This window comes from Syngnathus floridae, chromosome 12 (genome assembly GCF_059516105.1).
Source record: "Syngnathus floridae isolate MCC-2025c chromosome 12, RoL_Sflo_1.0, whole genome shotgun sequence".
NCBI lineage: Eukaryota > Metazoa > Chordata > Actinopteri > Syngnathiformes > Syngnathidae > Syngnathus > Syngnathus floridae.
This window is the reverse complement of record NC_142424.1, coordinates 7,732,517-7,752,116: the sequence shown is the minus strand read 5'-3', so window position 1 is coordinate 7,752,116 and position 19,600 is coordinate 7,732,517. Positions and strand designations below refer to the sequence as shown.

General features: G+C 39.6%; 2 protein-coding genes and 1 long non-coding RNA gene across 5 annotated transcripts; 1 reads left to right on the top strand and 2 right to left on the bottom strand.

Moving 5' to 3' along the window:
- Nucleotides 1-1,968: 1,968 nt before the first annotated feature.
- fech (ferrochelatase) lies at nt 1,969-10,980 on the bottom strand. The gene is made up of 11 exons (XM_088391699.1): nt 10,751-10,980; nt 9,720-9,810; nt 9,499-9,618; nt 9,063-9,211; nt 8,596-8,730; nt 8,022-8,128; nt 7,722-7,820; nt 7,372-7,479; nt 6,530-6,694; nt 5,432-5,491; nt 1,969-3,829 (listed from the first exon to the last, which is right to left on the bottom strand). Exons 1-11 carry the CDS (start codon nt 10,788-10,790, stop codon nt 3,692-3,694), a joined length of 1,212 nt encoding a protein of 403 aa, XP_088247825.1. The 5' UTR covers nt 10,791-10,980; the 3' UTR covers nt 1,969-3,691.
- LOC148389913 (uncharacterized) lies at nt 3,778-17,652 on the top strand. 2 transcript variants are annotated; one of them, XR_015861639.1, is made up of 5 exons: nt 3,778-4,426; nt 5,397-5,543; nt 7,998-9,383; nt 12,108-12,174; nt 15,679-17,652. It is a non-coding gene; the product is annotated as an uncharacterized LOC148389913 (long non-coding RNA). The 2 variants fall into 2 exon arrangements; XR_015861640.1 differs by lacking the exons at nt 3,778-4,426; nt 5,397-5,543; nt 7,998-9,383; nt 15,679-17,652 and adding exons at nt 11,940-12,010; nt 12,282-13,079.
- On the bottom strand, nt 12,838-19,487 carry nars1 (asparaginyl-tRNA synthetase 1). 2 transcript variants are annotated; one of them, XM_088391697.1, is made up of 16 exons: nt 19,294-19,487; nt 18,073-18,155; nt 17,685-17,750; nt 17,351-17,443; nt 17,153-17,242; nt 16,897-16,975; nt 16,738-16,808; nt 16,460-16,546; nt 16,119-16,340; nt 15,742-15,941; nt 15,349-15,484; nt 15,138-15,251; nt 14,414-14,545; nt 13,874-14,005; nt 13,617-13,768; nt 12,838-13,530 (listed from the first exon to the last, which is right to left on the bottom strand). In XM_088391697.1, the coding sequence occupies exons 1-15, from the start codon at nt 19,334-19,336 to the stop codon at nt 13,637-13,639; spliced, it is 1,680 nt and encodes a 559-aa protein (XP_088247823.1). In that variant the 5' UTR covers nt 19,337-19,487; the 3' UTR covers nt 12,838-13,530; nt 13,617-13,636. The 2 variants fall into 2 exon arrangements, with proteins under 2 accessions (XP_088247823.1, XP_088247824.1); XM_088391698.1 differs by having other exon boundaries at nt 19,315-19,486.
- Between the last annotated feature and the right edge of the window lie 113 nt (nt 19,488-19,600).

The window sequence follows — 19,600 nt, the reverse complement described above, 5'->3', positions numbered from 1 at the left end:
AGTGTACCTATTGAAGTGTCCATGAGGTGTACCTACACATATTGTCATATAAAGCAGTTAACCAAATGTCTGATTTTTATGTTTTAATTGGCGAATAAAAAAATCAAGGAATAAAACACCAGACAAGTTTTAACATAACTGTTTATTTGAAAATAATAATAATATTAAAAGTAAATTTCAAACCAGCAATCTAATGTGAAATTACAGTGGATATATTGGATAACAATATTTAGGCATATAGTATATGCATACACGTTATTTAAAAACTACTACAAGTGTTATAAAATCAAGATTACCCAAAGAGAAGCATAATCTCCCCACTGTTGCATAACGGCGCATCCCTTCATGCAATAAAGTTAGCCGTTAGCTTGGAGAAAACGTGCATAAAAGAAGTGGTGTTTCAGTGAGTGGTTCTTTCTTTCCTTGGCAAATCGTAAATCGACATTCTGGCTTACATAGTTCACGCCAGGAGACGCAACACGTTCACTGACTGATCCGTTGATGCACGGGAAGACAGTTCACCCATTGACTCGTTCGCGAACGGGAAAGTCAGGATTCGTTCCCTCACTGATCCGTTCTCAGGATGAACTGGAAATGCAAATCACTCACTCACTGACTCGTTCACTCACAGATCCGTTCAGTCGGTGAACAGGAAATGCAATTCACGACTCGTTCGTGAGCGGGAAGTTACGTCATTTTTTTCTTCGTTTTGATTTACGGCGAGGTGGCACCAGCTTCAATGCGCATTACCGGCACCTACTGATTGAAGTCATATGAACTGAAAAAACAACGAATCACTTTAGGAAATGATTCGTTGACTCTTGTTCACTGGGGAAAATCGTTCTTTTGAACGAATCGTTCACTCACGAGCCAACACTAACAGCAACACACATAAACTGAGTATGTGCCGATGCCCAACATGAAATCTCAAGATTCTCCGATTTGCCACGCATGCACGATTAGCAAGTGGCTTACCAGGCCTTGCGCGAACTGACCTGTGGTTTGGCGATCCTGTTTACAATGCGCTCGGTATTTAATGTTGGACAATTTCTCACGGCACAGCTGAACATCTCTCATGGCACACCATATTTGTATGAGTATTCAAAGAATGTCAACCAATACAATACAAATTAATTGAGATGCTATTTATGAATAAGAGAGTATGAGGGATTCAATAAAGGGAAAGTGATGTGCTGTGATGAGAGGCCAGAAAAGCGGAGAGAAGAGAAAAGCAGAGCAGGAAAGATAGGAAGAAAGGGAGAAAGGTAAGTGGTGACAGTGACATGAAAATAAAAACAAAGGGAAAGACTGGCTGGCTCAGATGCTGAGGGGTTGTTGGGGTGGGGAGGTGTGCAAAATGGGAGGATGGGGGAGAAAAGGGGAGAGGGCGCCAAGCCTTGCAACCTCAGGGGTTATTGGGTCGTGGACAACCAATCTCTCTCAGCTTAATCAACAGCAGCAGAGGTGATTGCAAGACCGCAAGGGGTGGGGGGGTGGGGGGGGTGCTTGGGGGGGTTTGGAGGGAGGTGAGGGGTTTGGCAAACTGATAGAATGAATGGGAAGGTGTTGGAAGGCGGTGGGGATGAAGCTGGGAGATGGGGGGAAAAGATTGGTCAGACAAAAGGGGAGAAAAGTGGAGAGGTAGAAAGAGAAAATGGCCAAGATGAGAAAGGAAGAAGAAAGGAGGACGAGAACTGAAGAAGATGGAGGATTAAATTACAGGACTGTTTACAAAATTGTCAGATTAAGGATTACAATTATATATGTGTTTTCCGTTCATTTGACAAAATAACTGCTGGTTTTCTTCTATTTATAAAATAATAAGAATGACTCTATCAGAACCTGTGGATGAGGAGAACAAATTTTGTTGTGTTTGGGTTGTCTGAGTAATTTCATGACTAGCCTGCTAGCTAATGTTGTCGCTCAACACTACCTTATCGGTTTCCCCAATAAAATCACAATTCGTGGTTTTCATGTATCAAGTTTTGCCGTTTATTTGACTATAGAGGAAGACATGCTGAAACTCCATGACTCAATTTTTGTTTTAAACAATAGAGACAGGTAATACAATAAATCAAAAGCAAATAAATACATTCAAACATAAAGGGGACGGGGGGGATTATAAAGTGGTTCTACTAAATGCACTTTTCAGATTAACACACGAGAAAAATTCAGCTTTTGGCGGCAGATATTGCCTTAAAGTACAAACAGCAAGGAACCTCATTCAACTGTTTGCACTGCTTTTTTCGCTCCCCAATTGTGCATTGCAGTCAAGTGGTAAGTGTTGTCCTGTGGCTATAATTTAAAACTGTATTGTTTTCCATTGACCTTAGCATATTTAGCGCATAGCTTATCCTGACCGTGTTTGTAATTAGCGGTACACAAACACTGTGAAAACCTTGTACACGTCAATAATAATATTCAGGTTGACATTTCATGCAACCTCAGCTATGGATGAACATAAGAGTGTTGAGGGACTTTTTTGCAACCTTATCACACATTTGGAAGCACAAGCATTGTTATAAAGTGGGATTTTGGATGCATTTAAAGGCGGAGATGGTTGATACCGAATACCAGTGGTGCCAATTTTGACAAGAATCTAACATGGAACTTGTGATATTCTCATCTCCCCTTCAATGTCCCTTGTGATCTTCTTATCCTTAAATGAACCAAGCACATTGAGATTGAAATCTCGTTTTAGAGAGAAACCATAGCTATCAATCTGTGAATGGTCAAGCACGTCATTTGGTAAATTCACTTTTCTCAGAAGAAACCATTTGTAAAACTCTAAATAATAGAAGAAAAAAAACCTCTAAGTGTAAAAGGCACATTATAATGTAAACATGGGAAAAAAACAAATGAATATCTTTAGGGGGAGATTTACATGTTCCATTCCGGTCTAAAGAGACAAGAGGGAATTTTCTTGTTAGCAAGAGTTGTCCCTTTTGAACATAATAACTGATGACGCATCAATGATGGCTACGTAAATGGTGAATTGCTCAGCTTTCAGCAGAGAGTCAACCTTGAAACAACTTGCTACGATACATGGTATGTAAACAGCAGTTAGAAAAAAATCATCTCTAGAATTGAGACAAGGCTGTTTTTAAACTCATGATTTTCATTAACACTTTTACCCCACCCAGTGTCCACACTATAATTGAAAAAGCACAATCCTCCGACCGCAGTCAGTCAGATAAACAAAAAGGTTGGTGGGAGGGGCCGAGATGACGGAATGTAAGAATTTAAACTTTGGCAAGAAAAAGAAAAGTGACTACAAATCAAATAGTTTTTCATGTTATTTTTGATGGGATGAAGCAGCGTAATACTTCTATTTATACACAAACCTTAATTTAGTTAAATATTCTTATAATTGCTGACTTTTTGTTCATGGGATCACGTTTCAAACTTTCCCACCAATTCCAATAGGCAAAGAGATCGCTAAATTGTTTCTGTGTAAACAAATGAGATGCCAATAAAGCTTATTTCAACCACTTTCTCTGATATACGTTTCTTTTAGAAGGTGAAAGTCTGTATGAAAGCCTCTTCCTTCATTCTGTGTTTTTCCACATTGGACAGTGCATGATGTCTCCAGAGTCCTTGTGTGTCTTTATGGGCAGAGCCCAAATGCGTGTGTGTTTATGTGTGTGTGCGTGTGTGCGTTTGTGTGTGTACACTTGTCTTCGTACACATTCTATGACAGTTTCTGGCTGGCGAAAAAGGCCTTGGTCTCTCCGCAGGTGGGATTGGTGCACAGTGGGCAGCGCAGGGTCAGCTGGCGGGAACATGGCTCATTGGACTTCAGATGAGACTGGACCAGTTCTGCCAGAGCCTGGACAAGACATGCAGACTCATTGGTTTCTTTCTTTCTCTTTCTTTCTTTCTTTCTTTCTTTCTTTCTTTCTTTCTTTCTTTCTTTCTTTCTTTCTTTCTTTCTTTCAAATGGCCTTGATTTGACCTACAAGTCAAGATCAAAATGTTCCTTTCCTCGATTATCATGGGGGTTACCTTCCCAAAAATTCTCACAATAAGTGATATCCGCGAAGCAGAGGTTGACTTTATTATTAATTATTACTACAATTAGTAGTAATATTATAACTATTTTAATATATATTATGATATCTACATATGTATTTTTATGACGCAACGTTATCCGTAAATGGCTTACCTTTACTAGAATCCTGTTGTGTATTTCTACCAAAACCTGATGGATTAATGCAACTTTAAATGCTTGTTGTTGTACAAAACGAAAGTTAGTAACAATGAGCGCTGTATCTTCTTTAATTTCTTCTTCTAGTGTGCCGTCTTCTCTCGTGCATGAGGGTGATGAAGTGGCATTTTACTTTCACTTTGAACAATAACATGAACAAGGTGTGCATAAAACCACTGGAATGGCACCTTTGGCTAAAGATGTCGGATTACAGTTAAGGTAAGATGTCTTAAACTTTAACATAGTTTTTTTTGCCAATGTTTTGTCGTGCTTGTACTGCGGTCGGTCACAGAGCGTGACTTTAGTTGATTTATTTTAATTTTATATGCCAAAATTAGTTAAAGGGGAAGAAGCTATTTAAACTGAATAAATATAACAGTCATCCTCTGCTATTGATTTACACGCGTGCACGCGCACACACACACACACACGCATGCATGCATGCACGCACGCACGCACACACACGGCGCTGCCAGGGGGTCTCTGAGCAAAGGCAGGCTTGACCAGCCAGACAGCTGGGCAGTTCAGTTCTACTGTAGTCAGCTCTTAAGATTCCCATTGATCCACTCCTTGCTTTAATAAACCTTTCTCTCCCTCTCTCTCTCTCACACACACACACACAAAATACAACACCAAAAAGAACTATTAGAGTTGGAGCAGTTAGCTGTTGTTGAGCAGAGGGTCAAGGGAGGCAGTGGAGTCGGAAGGAGTGAGGGATAGAAAGACGAGGCACAAACGAGAGGAGTAAAAAGGAAAGACGGACGGTACTTATACTTATTCCACAAAACGGTTTGCAGTGGTCTCCTACGCATCTACCCTGCATTGCACACACCCTCCTCCCTTCCTTCATTCATTCAATCACACGACTACAGCACTTTCTCTGTGTATTATGTGCACAGTTGCTTCGAGTCATACATGAATGTGGCCGAGCCATTAGCAATTTGAGATCATGGAAAGAAGAAGTGGTGCAATTATTTTGTGTGCTTCATACAATACTCAACTACAGGAGTCGAAGCAATTGTATTCGTCTACATAGGAAGCCATAGACGAGTAGTCTACTGTACATAAAATGCTTCAATTGCACTTCAATGCCCCAAATTGAAAATATTATTTTTATACTGTGTATTTAGTCGTATGTAAATTTCAATCTTTTGATAAATAAGTAAATATTTCTTATACCCTTGTGCAGAAATGTAAAATTGACGTGCGAGTGCATGCACATACCTTCATAAATAGAGGATTCCCGTTCAACGACTCTGCTCTTCTGAGGTTCTCCACACCACACTGACATTGGAGGGAGAAGACATCAAAATAAAATCAGATTCAAAGAAAAAAGGTACAATAAATGACCCCAAATGCTCACAATGTGTCCACAATTTAATAAAAGCCTTATGTCTTTGCGTAAAAAACACAAGCATTTTGTTCTGAACTTCCAATTATTCCCAACAGTAGGTTTCATTTTCTTGTCTATTGAGACACTTGAACTGCCTCAGATTGTTCAGTGTCAGAGGGCCCTATAAAAAAATTATACATATTATGTTTGCCATTGAAACTATCCATCATTGTGGGGACATCTTTTAATTATGAAGCTTTGACAATGATAACATTTGCAAACGGTGCATTTGCGTAAATATTGGGAGTTCAAATTCGTTTGAAGTTTGTAGTTTATGAATAAAACACTAGTGCAGGAAATGTGCAGCAGTGTGTGTGTGTGTGTGTGTGTGTGTGTGTGTGTGTGTGTGTGTGTGTGTGTGTGCGCGCGTGCGTGTGTCTTTGTGGCACCAGTCACATTGATCTGTGGTCACCTTGCTGGTGCCTTCCGACAGACATGCCACTCGGCTGCTGGACATAGACAGAACCTAACACACATCCTGAACAATTTATCTGTAGACCAGCGATCCACTGATGTTACTTGATCCTGTAGACAGTAAAGGGGTCCAGACTGGTCCACCAAAAATGATAGACCGCTAAATTAGGTGGCCATGGCAATGAGACACTGTTCTCCTTTTTAATGGACGTTGACATTAAAATGTTGTTCAATTATAAAATATACATTGTTGCATTGTTATATTTTGTCAAAAACTTGGAGCCAGGAGCCAAAATTTTACTAAAAAGCTTTAAGGTTGTTTTGTTTAATAACTTTCTGCGTCCGTCATTCACTGTACAAGTGTACAAGTATGTACAAGTAATGTAAAACTCCTAAATGGATCTAAAAGTCACTCAAAGTTGACTCATCAGACACCGATCTAGGTATTACTCAGACGGCCAGTCGACAGACAGTGCGGTTTTTCCAGACTTGATAAAACCGTTGCAACTTCTTACCTCCTCACCCAGCACCTGTCCATACTCAATATCCAGCTCGTGTAAAGTCTCGATGTGGTCGGACGTGAAGGCGATTGGCACGAGCAGGATGTTCTTTTTCCCCCTTTCACAAAGCCCTTTAATGACCTCGTCGGTCTGGGGGCCAAGCCACGCCATGGGCCCCACCTGAGAGATGAACGTAATGCGCACCCGCAATTAGATAGACAAGTGGCTCCATCTTGAGGTAACAAAATGAACATCACTAACTTGCAGTGGACTGAAAGGGGTATTGATCATGTGCATATTCTGTTAATAAAAACTATTATTTTCAACAGATATTAGTGACTATAAATGAACAAGCAAAATATCAAATCAGCTACAATGTAGTAATAAACACTGAATGGAGAATTCTATACTGCCATGACAATTGAGGGCACCTTCATACAGGTCTTCACTTTGAATATGGACATCTAATTATTCTTTGGATTGTTTTACATTATGTGTTCAATGTACTATTAGCCAAAAAAAACAATATTCAATTTTGTGAGACACTGTAAGATTGTGCAGTTTGAACATTAAACTGCCTGAAATTGAATATATCAATTAAAATACCAAATAAAGGTTCATTTAAAAAATGTACCTAAATAAATGTTTCAAAAATAAAACACTGTTAAAGCTCAAAAGTAAAATCATAGTTGTAAGTTTTAAAAATGGTTTCACGCATTAACTGTTAAGAAGTCACAGCAGAATGATGACCACTAGAAAGGGCCACTGAACCTTTGTGTGTCCTATGCCAAACTAGATAACCACCAGACAGATCCACTGGACCAGCACTTTAAATTCTGAAGTGTGTGTGAAGTTACCCTGGACTGCCACACTAGTCTGTAAGGGTTACAGTGTCCAAGTCTCTCCATAACTCTCTGGACTGTAGCACCCACTTCCTGGGGGTATGGATCGCCTCTGTTTACAACCTGTAAACCATACACAACAGTAGGACGGTCGGTCATGAGTACAGTAGGGGAGTAAACATGTATAGCTTAATTGTTCGCAAATGTGTTTGTTTCTTCGGGTAAATACTATATCATGCGATTAATTTTACTGTATAACAAAATGTTTTCAGATTTTGTCTATTGATCATAGATTTCATATTAAAATAACATTAGAGGTAAAGTAAGAGAGTAAAGCAGGACATGCAAGATCATGTTACACTTACAGCCATGGGAAGTGAATGCGCTGAGAATAGAATCACTACATCATCTCTCTTTTCTTCTGGAAACTTCAGCAGCTCATTACTCACGTGTTCTGCAAAACACTGCACATACACACAAGCACGCAGACAAGTGTTATTTTCATCAAATAAAATGCAGATTTTCTCTACCAAAATGACATATTGAGATCTAATTGTGTAGCTTGCAAGCAGTTTCAACTCATGATTTGAGCCTAAATGTCATGTTTTTAATCATTTGCCTTGTTCTTTCTGCCCCATTAGTGTGTGCATGCGTTCGTGTCTAACCTCCACCAGAAGAGGGTGAGTAGGCCAACGGTCAATGACACTCCAGCACATTTTTGGCATCTCGCCTCTGCTTCTGTAGTAACGGTAAATGGCGTTTAAACTGCTACCTGTTTAGACAACAACAAAGAATCACATTTAGAACATAAATACATTTTGCTGTTAACAGCTTGTCAGTTGTAATGTCATCCTTAATTTTTGCAGTTAGAATCGCAAACTGTCAAGCCCCCACCATTTTAAATATAAGTTAAGTTCAAACAAAAAAATGTGCACGCAAACTGCAATATATGTGAGCTAGTTGACAGGTGGACAATCACAGGGTGGACATTTTTGGCTAACGCTAATCATAACAACAGAGCGGATAATAAAACATAAATAAAATAAAGGAAGAATAGTTTCTCTTTTTTAGAGATTTTTTTTTTTTTTTACAGGTATGTGTACAAACGTTTGGCCACTTTCAATAAGAACCCAGAGTTTTATTATTGGGCTGCACATCATGAGCCTGATGTGGAGCCCAAGGTACTTTAACTTCATAGTGATACAATGCAATATACATAATATGATGTGTGTTTTTGACCTGTGGTTGAGCAGCTATACTGAGGATATTGTGTGAATGCCACAGCTCGGTCCACTCCGTCTTTCTCCATCTCCTCGATGGCCTCTTCAGTCAGTGGGTGGACATACCGGAAACCGATGTAGAACTTATGAGGGGCTGGTGGGAAAGAAAATGAACATTTTCAAAGTGCTATGTAAAGTAAGACTATAATTGTTTTGGGTGAGGTGTACAGGAGACTTGCAGGGGACAAGTTGTCAACAATATCAGATTTGGATTTGGTGGTCATTCGTCAGTTTATTTTGACTTGCAGCTAATGCCGTGTTGTTATCAGTGAGGTGTGAAGCAGGCGTGTGAGTAGCCACACCTTCAACGACATGCTATCTTTAGTTTGCACCCGCAGAATGCAGCTGATACAAACAAATCCTAATCCAGAAACGTTTGAAGTGCTTATAAATTAAAGTGCTGTTTGGATGGATATTCACACTCACCTGTCTCAGGGCTCATTTCATCTAACAGCTTCACCATGCCCTCTCCCTGCATGGCGGTCCAACGTTTGATGGGTGAGCCTCCTCCAATCTTACTATACTGCTCCTGGATCTTGGGCGTGCGGCGCTTGGCAATGAATGGGCCAAGTTTACTGTGGATGAGCAAAGAACGATTACACATATAAAATGTACTGTACATTACCGACAATCAAGAAACGATCCAACGTTTTTGGACTGTTGACGCAATTGGTCTAAACCAGACATTATAAAGATTTAACCCACTGACAGTCACATGAACGCAAGGGGGCTGTCTACATCTTCAAGGTAACATACAGAATGAGACTGAATGTAGATCAACCTTCACTTTGTCGGTCTATTTATCATGACTGAATAAAAGATCAAATTAAGATTTTACAAATGTGTGTCGACTAAGTCGTACTTCTGTACTGGGAGTTTCATCAAGTCTGTGTCCATGAAGAGCCTCAACAGGAAATCATGTACATCTTCCAGTTTCTCAGGTCCTCCCATATTTAGCATCAAGATGCCTGTCTTGGGTTTCCTGCAAAACAGGTTCAAAAGCAGCAATTAAGCTCAATGCCATTTCCCCGCCTCGCCTGCAAAGAAAAAAAATACAAGCGTGCTGGCGTGCTGGCATTTCACCTATTGTCCTGTGTTTCTGGGGTCACATTGTGGGCCAAAGCTGCAACAGTAGCATGAGTCCTTGTGCCAAGGCTGACACCGCTCCTGGCAACTGCAGCAGATAAAAAATTAATTCATCTGAGCAGCCATTGCTCAGAAAAGTGAATGACTGAGACGTACATGTTGACACGAGATGAACTTTACAACCAGTCACTTTTTGCTTCAAAACAAACTTCTATATACTCAAACAACCGATAGTAACATCCATTTCCTCTTTTTTTTGTTTTTTGTAAGTCAATAATGTCAAGATAAAAGAAAACATATAACAGCGCAATTCTGCACAATACAAGAATCATTCATTTCTCGTGCAGCAATACCGTGAGACACCACCAGGGTCCCAATTGATATTACGCAAGTTGAAAATGCTGTAATTGCATAACTCTGACTAAATACACCACTGGAAAAATATAAAATATTTCTGGCTTTAACGGTTATTATTCAAATGAACATACTGGAATCAATACATACATTTTATTACGAAAAAGTAACACTGAATAGTCATCGTACTCATTCTGACCTGTAGGTAAAAACGTCGAATTTGGGGTTAACCGGTAACGGAAATATACATTTTGCTTACAAATAAAAGAATACAGAGCGAGGCTTGCGAACTTTAAATAGCGATGAAATGGCCTAAATTGAAGATTATCTGGGCTAAAAACACTTATTTCAGATAATAAGATCTGTTAAAAACCGAATTTACAGGAAGGTGAATAACACTTACGACAAAATATTTTTATTGTGGAAAGTCCACAGCGGAAAACGAGCGTTATGCATCTACCTTGTCGCTGATTTATGAAACTGATGCCAATGTCAACGATGTATTCATGTAATTTACTCCAAGCATGGCTACATAGTTGATTTGCAAGTGTGATTAGGCTACACCTAAGACACAACTTTAGTTTACTACATATAAAATGTATGCAAATAAATCGCAATTCGTATTTCTAAACATAGCCTCGCCTGAGCTAACTCAGCTTGGTAGTACTACTCACATTGGATCAAGCGACCGGCGTTGCCCAGGACTGTCATCATTATAGTTTCCAATTTTTGTCACTCGCCCCCCCAAAAAATTAACCTGACAAATAAGTCGTGCACTTCTTGTCTCTGTAACTGTGCAAGCGAGTCTTCCTCTGTCCCGCGTATTTTGTTGTCCGATGTGTCAACGAGATTCCTTCAGCTATCGCTTCCAGCTGGCTGTTACCGATGATGTCAAGTTCGGCAGCATGTTTATTACTTCCGGATATTTTTCAACGGTACAAGTTTCCCAAAACGGACTTTTTTCCCTACCAATTACCTACTATACAGTCCCGACAAGACATAACATATTCTTACAGCGTAAAGTAAGTTGAAATTGAAAGGAAGGTTGAACAAAGTTACTTCCTATTTTTGTAAAAAGTACCAAAACAACAATGATTATAACCTTTCTACGCATAAAGAGTCCATTTTTTGTTTTTATTGTTGTAAAAGTTATGATTGTTATTTATTTATCTATTTTAAATGGAACTGGGGATACTTAATTGTTCAGGTCCAATGCTGTGACTTCCGTTTGATTACTTACTTTAGCTTGACAGCTTGATGCAAATCTGCTACAATTACGTCACGCTACCCGGTCTACGTATCATAACCACACCTTCGTTGTAGTAGATGCACCCACTCTTTGGAGCCCCTGTGTCAAACACAAGGCCCGGGGGCCAGATACGGCCCGCCACATCATTTTATGTGGCCCGCGAAGAAAAATTGTGCATCAAGTTTGTGTCTCATTACTAGAATTGCAAATTGTCTTCACGTTTAATAATATCTTTTTTTTAATATCTGACCAGTTTTTACTCGTCTGATTTGAAAACGACTTATTTGTCAGTTTGTTTTGTTGCTTTTATTGTATATAATGAGGTGCTCATACATTTATTTGAGTTGACAGTCATAATGGCCCTCCGAAAGAAGCTAAGACTACAATGTGGCCCGTGAAAAAACTGAGTTTGACACCCCTGCTGAGTTATGTACAATTATCACAATGTGTAATTTATATACATATGTATATGTATATAAATTATATATATATATACATATATATGTTCGCACGCACGCACACACACGCACACACAGGCTTAAGGTTGTACAGATTTTTTTTCTTGATCTAAGCAACAGATAAGCAAGTTCCTTCTTTCAAAACAATTTTCAGTCCTTCACTCTTGTTCCCGTAAAGGAGATACATTTCAAACCAACAAGCCCAAACTCGTGTCTTCATAACACGAGTGAGCGCCTCATTACGGTGTACACTATTTGTTGCATCAACATCTTCATCATTTGATGTACTGCCAGCTACTCGTTATTTACTCTTGTTTGTAACAGGAATTTCAACTGGACAAGAGTTTCACTGCTTGGGGCAAGATTTACAGGATATACGCTCCTCTCAAAAGTAAGGTTATATGCTACAGTACAGGGTGAAATTTCAAGATCAGTCTTAAATGCACTTTAAACTTTACAAGAGAAATCTTTTTTTATGTCTTTCTGTGACTCTTCCAGTCTCTCTGTTGCAACCTGCTGATGAAAAGAGTGACCGCTTCTCTGAATATCCTGTCCCACAATGTTGAACTCTGTTGGACAGTTGTTAGGTGTCATATTGGTCTTGTGATGTTAAAATGTGAACAGCATAATGAAGGGGACTGTTTGAATTGTGATTTAAATGGGACCAGGAAATGTATTGGTCAATTCATGATGAAACACCTGTTGTGAAATTTGCCATTCAGTTCCTAGTTAGAGAACCGTAAATTGTGCAAAAAAATTTGAAACCATTGGGCGTGCATTCAAAAGCTTAGAGGTTAGTCTATCAGTGGTTTTGAAACTTTTAATACCTAGAACCACTTCCAAAACTATTCCATCTAGTGACCAAATAACCCCCTAAGCCAGAGCAAGTTTGCAGTCACATTATCATGTTAAATTTAAATATTTTTAAATAGGTTTTCAATAGTCTAAGAAACACAATTATATTATGACAGAAGGTCTGAAATATTCAAAGCTGCTTTACTGTCATTGCAACTGTACAATGCAGCCAAAAACACAATGAAAATCACACACCAAATTTTAGGATGATTACTACGTCATTTGTTTGCATCGTTTTATTGAAGTGTTGTATTTTCCAATTTTCTCAGATCAAACATTTTGATTCCATGTAGACAACCGTAATCACCAGTAGCGGTCCAGGTTTTTTGTTCGTTTCTTTGCAAGACAGTAGAGTCAAATGTTCGTCAGCACTACAAAGCACAAAATTGCCAATCGTGATTTTAAGTTTTACCCAAGTGTAAATACACAGCATCACCAATACATGCGTGGAAGGTGTATTTTCTTGCCTTTACTTTTTGTCATGGAAGGCCAACGTTCTTGTATCAACCCCAGAGACATTTGTTCAGTAAACAATCTGAAGACACCATGTTGACATTTCTTCCTCCAAGAATATTTGGACAGGTGAGGAAAAATGAGAGTACCAATTGCAAAAAAAAAATGTAGCCATGTTGCCACTTTGTACTAACCTAACTATAAATGACTTGCTAAGCCTCTGTCACAGCGTATGTGGAGCTAGAAAGACCGCATTTAAGGCAGGAAATGATCAAGGGCATTCAGTATTTTTACACAATTACAGAAACGTGTTTGTTTTAGAGAGCAGAAGGTGACGTTAGTGCACTAATTATGGGACATGATCGGAAGTGAAGATGAGCACCACACAGGGAACAACTTGGTGATTGGATCTCAATTTGGGAACTATGTGAAACAAAACCTGCAACAGGAAAAAAACAATTGGAACAAATGTATACAATGGTGCTGTATCTGATTTGATATTGAGCTTTACACGATGGCCCATACATCATGATGCGAGTATGTGTTTAGGGCCGGCAGCGTTGGATGAATCGCGGGTAAAGGCAGACGTCTCTGATGTGGTGTCTGTTCAGCAGCCAGGTGAGGAAACGCTCGAGACCGAGGCCATAACCGCCATGAGGACACGTGCCATACTTCCTCTGAATGGTACGAGAAAGAAATTCGTAATGCGTTTGGGTAGAAAACATGCTCATTTAAGCAGAGGAGCAAGAAAAAAACAAGACACCTGGAAAATGGTTGCTTACCTGATCAGTGTACCAATAGTACGGGGTTGGGTCGATGCCCTCCCTCTTATAGCCATCCAACAGCTCCTCAGCATCCCAGGTACGCATCGAGCCACCAACAATCTCACCCACATTTGGCATCAAAACGTCAACCTGCGAATGGCAGACATGTCAAGAGGGTTAAGTTGGGACACCGTTTTTCTACACTGAAGAATTTAAATTTTCACTGCAATGCAGTCTTTAACTGGATTTAGTGGATTTGGATGTAGTTTGTTCTGCCCGCGCCCGCAAATACTAGATGGGGTAGGTTTTTATAAAAAAAAAAAAGTTTTTACAGTATACAACTATGTCGGGATTTCGATTTATATTTTCAATGTAGGTCAGCGCTGAGCTCTACTGGATTAAGAGAAAACGAGGCACATAAGGACCCCTATTAAGATCACAATGCAGCATGAGCAGGTGAACAATTTAGCTGTCGATCCAAATATCAATCTTTTCACCATGGCAGAATGCAGCACTTAGTTTTGAATTGAGGCCAGTGCGATCAATAATGGCGCTTACCGATTCTGTGAGCCGCCTGTCCTCAGCGCAGCGCTGCATGTAGAAGGATTTGATCTCAGCTGGGAAGCGACAAAGCAGAATTGTTTCATTGATGGCATCTGTCATCAGCCTCTCGGGGGCCTCTGGGATGTCCTGACGGACACAAAAACAGGATAAGACAAGTTAGTGGAATGTTATTAGGATAACATGTTTGATTTAAAAAGAATGTACAACTGTTAATTTGAAAATAGAATTATATTCAGCAAAGTGCTGCTCCAGTATACAGTGAACATATTCTCAGTGTTCCATTTGCAAAATCAAATATTTTGAAATTTTCTTAACAAATCTTCTATTATTTGCTAAAAACCACAGCAAATTCCACATTTAAGTCCTCATGCAAATCTTTTATAAATCAATTAGCGTTACTTTGGCGTCACCTTGTGTCATTTTGCTGCAAAGGAATGACTATTTACTGAAGGGAATTACAGTACTTTCCAGTCATCTTCTGGCCTCTATAAGTAATTATACTGCTTGGGGGTCATCGTTGCAGATTTGCACAGTTTGTAGCAGGGTTCAGTCCCTGAACTACAGTAGTTTACTGAATATTTTTTCAACCAGAAGAAATTTTGTTTTTTGAAATATCTGTTTTGCAGAGGATTTCTTTATTTTAACAATGCTTCTTGTTCGGACTACAGCAAAGAGCAAAGATATTAAAATAACAGTTGTCTGTCTGTGTTATGCACACCTCTCCAAACTCATAGAAGGTGCCATCATCCTTCTTGACGTCATGTTCTTTGAGCCACACGATGGCATCGGAGTAGTTCATCCTCTTGAATGGCCTTTTAGGGGGTTTGAAGTCCTAAGTACATCATCAAAAAATAAAATAACATGAGAATGTAATTGCCTCCCCAAAACAACAACGGAAAAGATGGGACTTGATCTCGTTTGGTACCGACCGGGTTGATGTCATAGAGCAGTTGCGCAGCAGGAGATTTTAGCACTCGGTCCACAACATCACACACTAAATCCTCCAGTTTGTTCAGCAGATCGTCAAAGGTTATGAAGGGACATTCTGCTTCAATGTGAGTATACCTGCAAGCGTTAAAAAAATGGTGATGGCATTTGGCAACACATTGCGGTTCCACTTCACACAGAATTTTTCTTGGTATTCTCCTACAAAACCAGCTCGCTGGGTTACAAGGAAGCACCTTGAGACTCTATCAGACAACAAATAGTCGTTGACTAACAGCACCTTTTTCTGGCTGTCTTTTCTGGTTCATGTTCAGGTTACTGACTGAAGAATGCGGACATTTGTTATGGTTGGCTCGAGAATAGATTGGCATGCTCACTCTGAGAGGTGCCTGCGGGTCCGGGACTGTTCAGCTCGGTATGACTGAGCGACGCAGAAGCAGTCGCCCAGCGCAGGTATGCATGTTTCCAGGTAAAGCTGGGATGACTGTGTCAGGTAAGCCTGCTCGCCAAAGTAGTTGAGGTTAAACAGCGTGGAGCCGCCCTCCACCTGAGTCTGCACCAAAGTTGGAGGACTGACCTGAGCAGGAAACAGGAAGCAAATGTCACAAGACTCAAAGTGAGATCTCATTACTGAGTACAATCATACAGATGGTGTGATGGTGTGACACTTGTCAATAATTGGACCGATAAGTCCCTCAAACTAGTCCTGCAATACCAGACTAAAATAAAATGACTTCTCATTGGTGTGCTTCACCTCGTAGTAACCACGGCTGAAGAAGTGTTCCCTGAAGCACTGTGTGACCGTAGATCGGACTTTGAGGACCTTGGAAACGTTCTCTCCTCGGATCATCATGTGTCGGTTGTTAAGCTGGACATCCACGTCCGACTCTTCATTCAAGATGTTGTCGGCCCCGCCTGCTGGCGCCAGGCCGATCAGCTCCCAGAAGTCGCAGTGGAGCTCGTGGCCTCCTGGTGCCTAGGGGAGTAACGGAAGTTTATATTTTCTTTGCAATGTGGAAATGTAGTGAAAGAAATACATAATATATAATCAAGTCTTTTTTCCTGCTTGTGTACATGATAGGCAGCTGTGCTAACCTGTTTTCCTTCAGGAACTGGTGTCACAGTCCCATAAAGAGCTACACTGCTCTCCGTGGACAACAATAAGCCATTATAGCACTGACACTGAAGACAAGAACAAGAACAGGTAGTTAGATGTTAATAAAGTGTTAAAGATTAAAAAAGAAAGGGAACTTGAACAAGTAAAAGATAACCATTACAATATAATAAGTGGTGTCACTCACTGAGCAATTTCGATTGTTGGCTTTTTTTTGTTGTTGTTTTTTTTTAAAAGGTAATTATGGGTTAGGTTTTACCAGTTTATCAGACAGCACACACTGCAGGAAACCAGTTCCATCTCTTAGCACGATAAACATCAAGTTTTTGCCTGTAGACAAACACAATTCAATGAAAATGGGCTAACATTTTGAGAGCAGTGAATATAGCCATGAGCATGTAATTTGAAGTCTTCTAACCTTGTCTCCTAAGACGATGAACCCATCCAAACACTTTGACTCTCTGACCTCGCTTTGATCCCAGATTGTAGATTTTTACCTGCAAAAACACAATCCAAAGTTGTACAGAGAAAGGAAAGCTGAAGGCAAGTGGCAGGAGATCGACGCTGCCTAATTTGACCTGCTCTGGTGTTAAGATTGTCCCTTGGATACCAACATTCGACTCATCAAAAAACAGACATAAATGTGAATTGAACATCAATAACATCAGACGTACCGTTTCCGGATCGGGCAAACTGGGGTCCTTTTCAATCATGATTTTCTTGGCTTCTTCCAGGTTCTTCTCTCTCCTCTCATTGTCTTCCGCCTTTACAACAAACATGGACCAAAAAACACAAGTCAGATCAATGAAGAAAAAAAAAAAAAAATGCAGGTATTGTCACAACTAATGTGAAGGGGCAGGTGAGGCACACACCTCTTTCTTCTCCTTGGATTCATTCTTGGCCTGTTCACGGTTAAAAGCTTTCTTTGCACTCTTCATCTGAGTCTTGGAGATTGCGACCCAACGCTGACAGAAATTGCCAAAAATTACAGAAAATTTCCACAACGTAACTTTATAATACAAACAGACAGGATGGATAAAGTTTTACACGCAATAGAGCTACATCAACAAATTGACAAAGATATTGAAAATTAAAAGTGCTGGCAACAAATGTTCAATATTGATTTGATGTGTTGCATGATTGTCATTCGTTGCAACGAATAAATAAAAAATAAAGTACACAATGTGTACAAAGAAATACCACTACCTCTTCTTCTTTCTGTGAGTCTACGTAGATAGTAGGGAATGGTTCTTTGCCAATGAAGAGCAGAGCCTGAGAAGGTCAATCAAAAACACAATAATCAGATATCCGAGTGATAATATTGTTGGCACCATAACCGACATTGGATTCCCATTAAAGCACTCTTGACAGTCATTTTGTCGAGCTTGACCTTGTGAGTTGTTGCTTCATATTAGATTAATAGAGCAGAGTGTTTTGTAGACGTTTTACTTTATAAGTGGTTTCCTAATTCATACACAAGCAACATTACAATTTAAGAAAAGACAAAAATCAACCTGACAATCACCATAATGAATTTGAGTTAGTATTTGTAATAACAGTGGTTAACCACTAAAACGCAACTTATTGTGCTTACCTTGAGAGGTGTCTTGAAAGGTTTCTGCTCGGTCCCATCTCCATCCTGGTCGCTGCCGCATTTGTCCGACACATACATTTCCCCTGAGGTGCACAAGTAAAATAGATTTACAAACAAAATCTCCTAACATGTTTCATTTGAAATTGAGGGGTACCATTCCTGATCGACTGCAAGTGTCACTGTTTAAAGTTATTTTACTCATAAGTTCTCAAATGGTTAAGCTTGCAGTTAAATTGGTTCAAGCAGTAAAATGATTCAAATATTTGCCTTAGGATATGACTACAAGTATGTAACTGCTTACGCTTACTGAAACTAGTCCATCAACTTACATGTTTGTAACTACCCCCAAAATCTCGTGCTGATGTGAAAGTTTGAAATAAAGGTGTAATGTTCAGTAGAATGAAGTCATCATCGAGTTAAACTATGTGTGTATTATTTAATATAAGCTGCCATCTTGAAATGAGAATGAAATAAACACATAAATAATCCAAATATCTCAAAAAGCCCATATCAGTTTCAGACACGTTTGTAGTTTTGATATACAGAGACACAAAAGTACATGGTCGAAATTAATCAGACATGACAATAATGATTGATTAATGAATTAAAATGAGGCACTAATATATACAAGCTAAATATACATGATTTACAATCCTCAAAGTGGCTCCTGCAATATTCATTGAGAAATAATAGAAATCTCTTGTCCAAATAAACTCAGCTTTAGCGGGCAAAGACGAAATGCTTATTTATGTATACCGTTTATAATACATATATAAACTGCTTGCCACAGATTTACACACTCAAGTGACATACCATGAAAGAGGCTTGATGATTATTATTGATCATAATCATAATCTACACTGAATAACAGTCACACTCCCCACGTGTACAGTGTGTGTGTGTGCGTGCGTGTGTAAACCAAGTCGTGACAATGCCTGACGCAACACTAGATTCTGACAGCTGTGATGGTACCTTGAATGATCTCATTTGCACATCACGCCCGTTTTACAATCCTACCGTGTAATACATCTTTTGTTAGCACGTTAACAGGGCTTCACAGCAAATTGGTGAAAATAGAATTGAATCTTGGAGCTTGGGAATTACTAGCATGCTAAATGCTAGCATGCTCCTGACTGATGCAATTGGTAAGCTACCGTTCACATGTCATCAGAAGCTAGGTGGCTAACATATTTAGCTTTCAGATTTCCATTGGTTTCTTACCAACAGACAATTGGTCCACACCTTTGGTTATATCTGTAGCCATGTCAGTCCAGGGGCTGCTGTAGTCCGCTAACAAAATGATTCAGTACAACACACACCGCAAGAGAAAACTGCCGGTGCTTTGCCGATCCAGCCGCATTCGCTGAAATCCGGAATTTAAGTGTCCTTCTTCCGGGCAAGGCAGAAGACTGGCGCTGATTGGACACCTTCGACTTGATTAAATACCCGCATATGCAATTGGTGGAAGCCAAACATGTAGTCCAATAATACTTAAAAAGTATTTGTAGTTTTTGTGTCATCGGTGCGT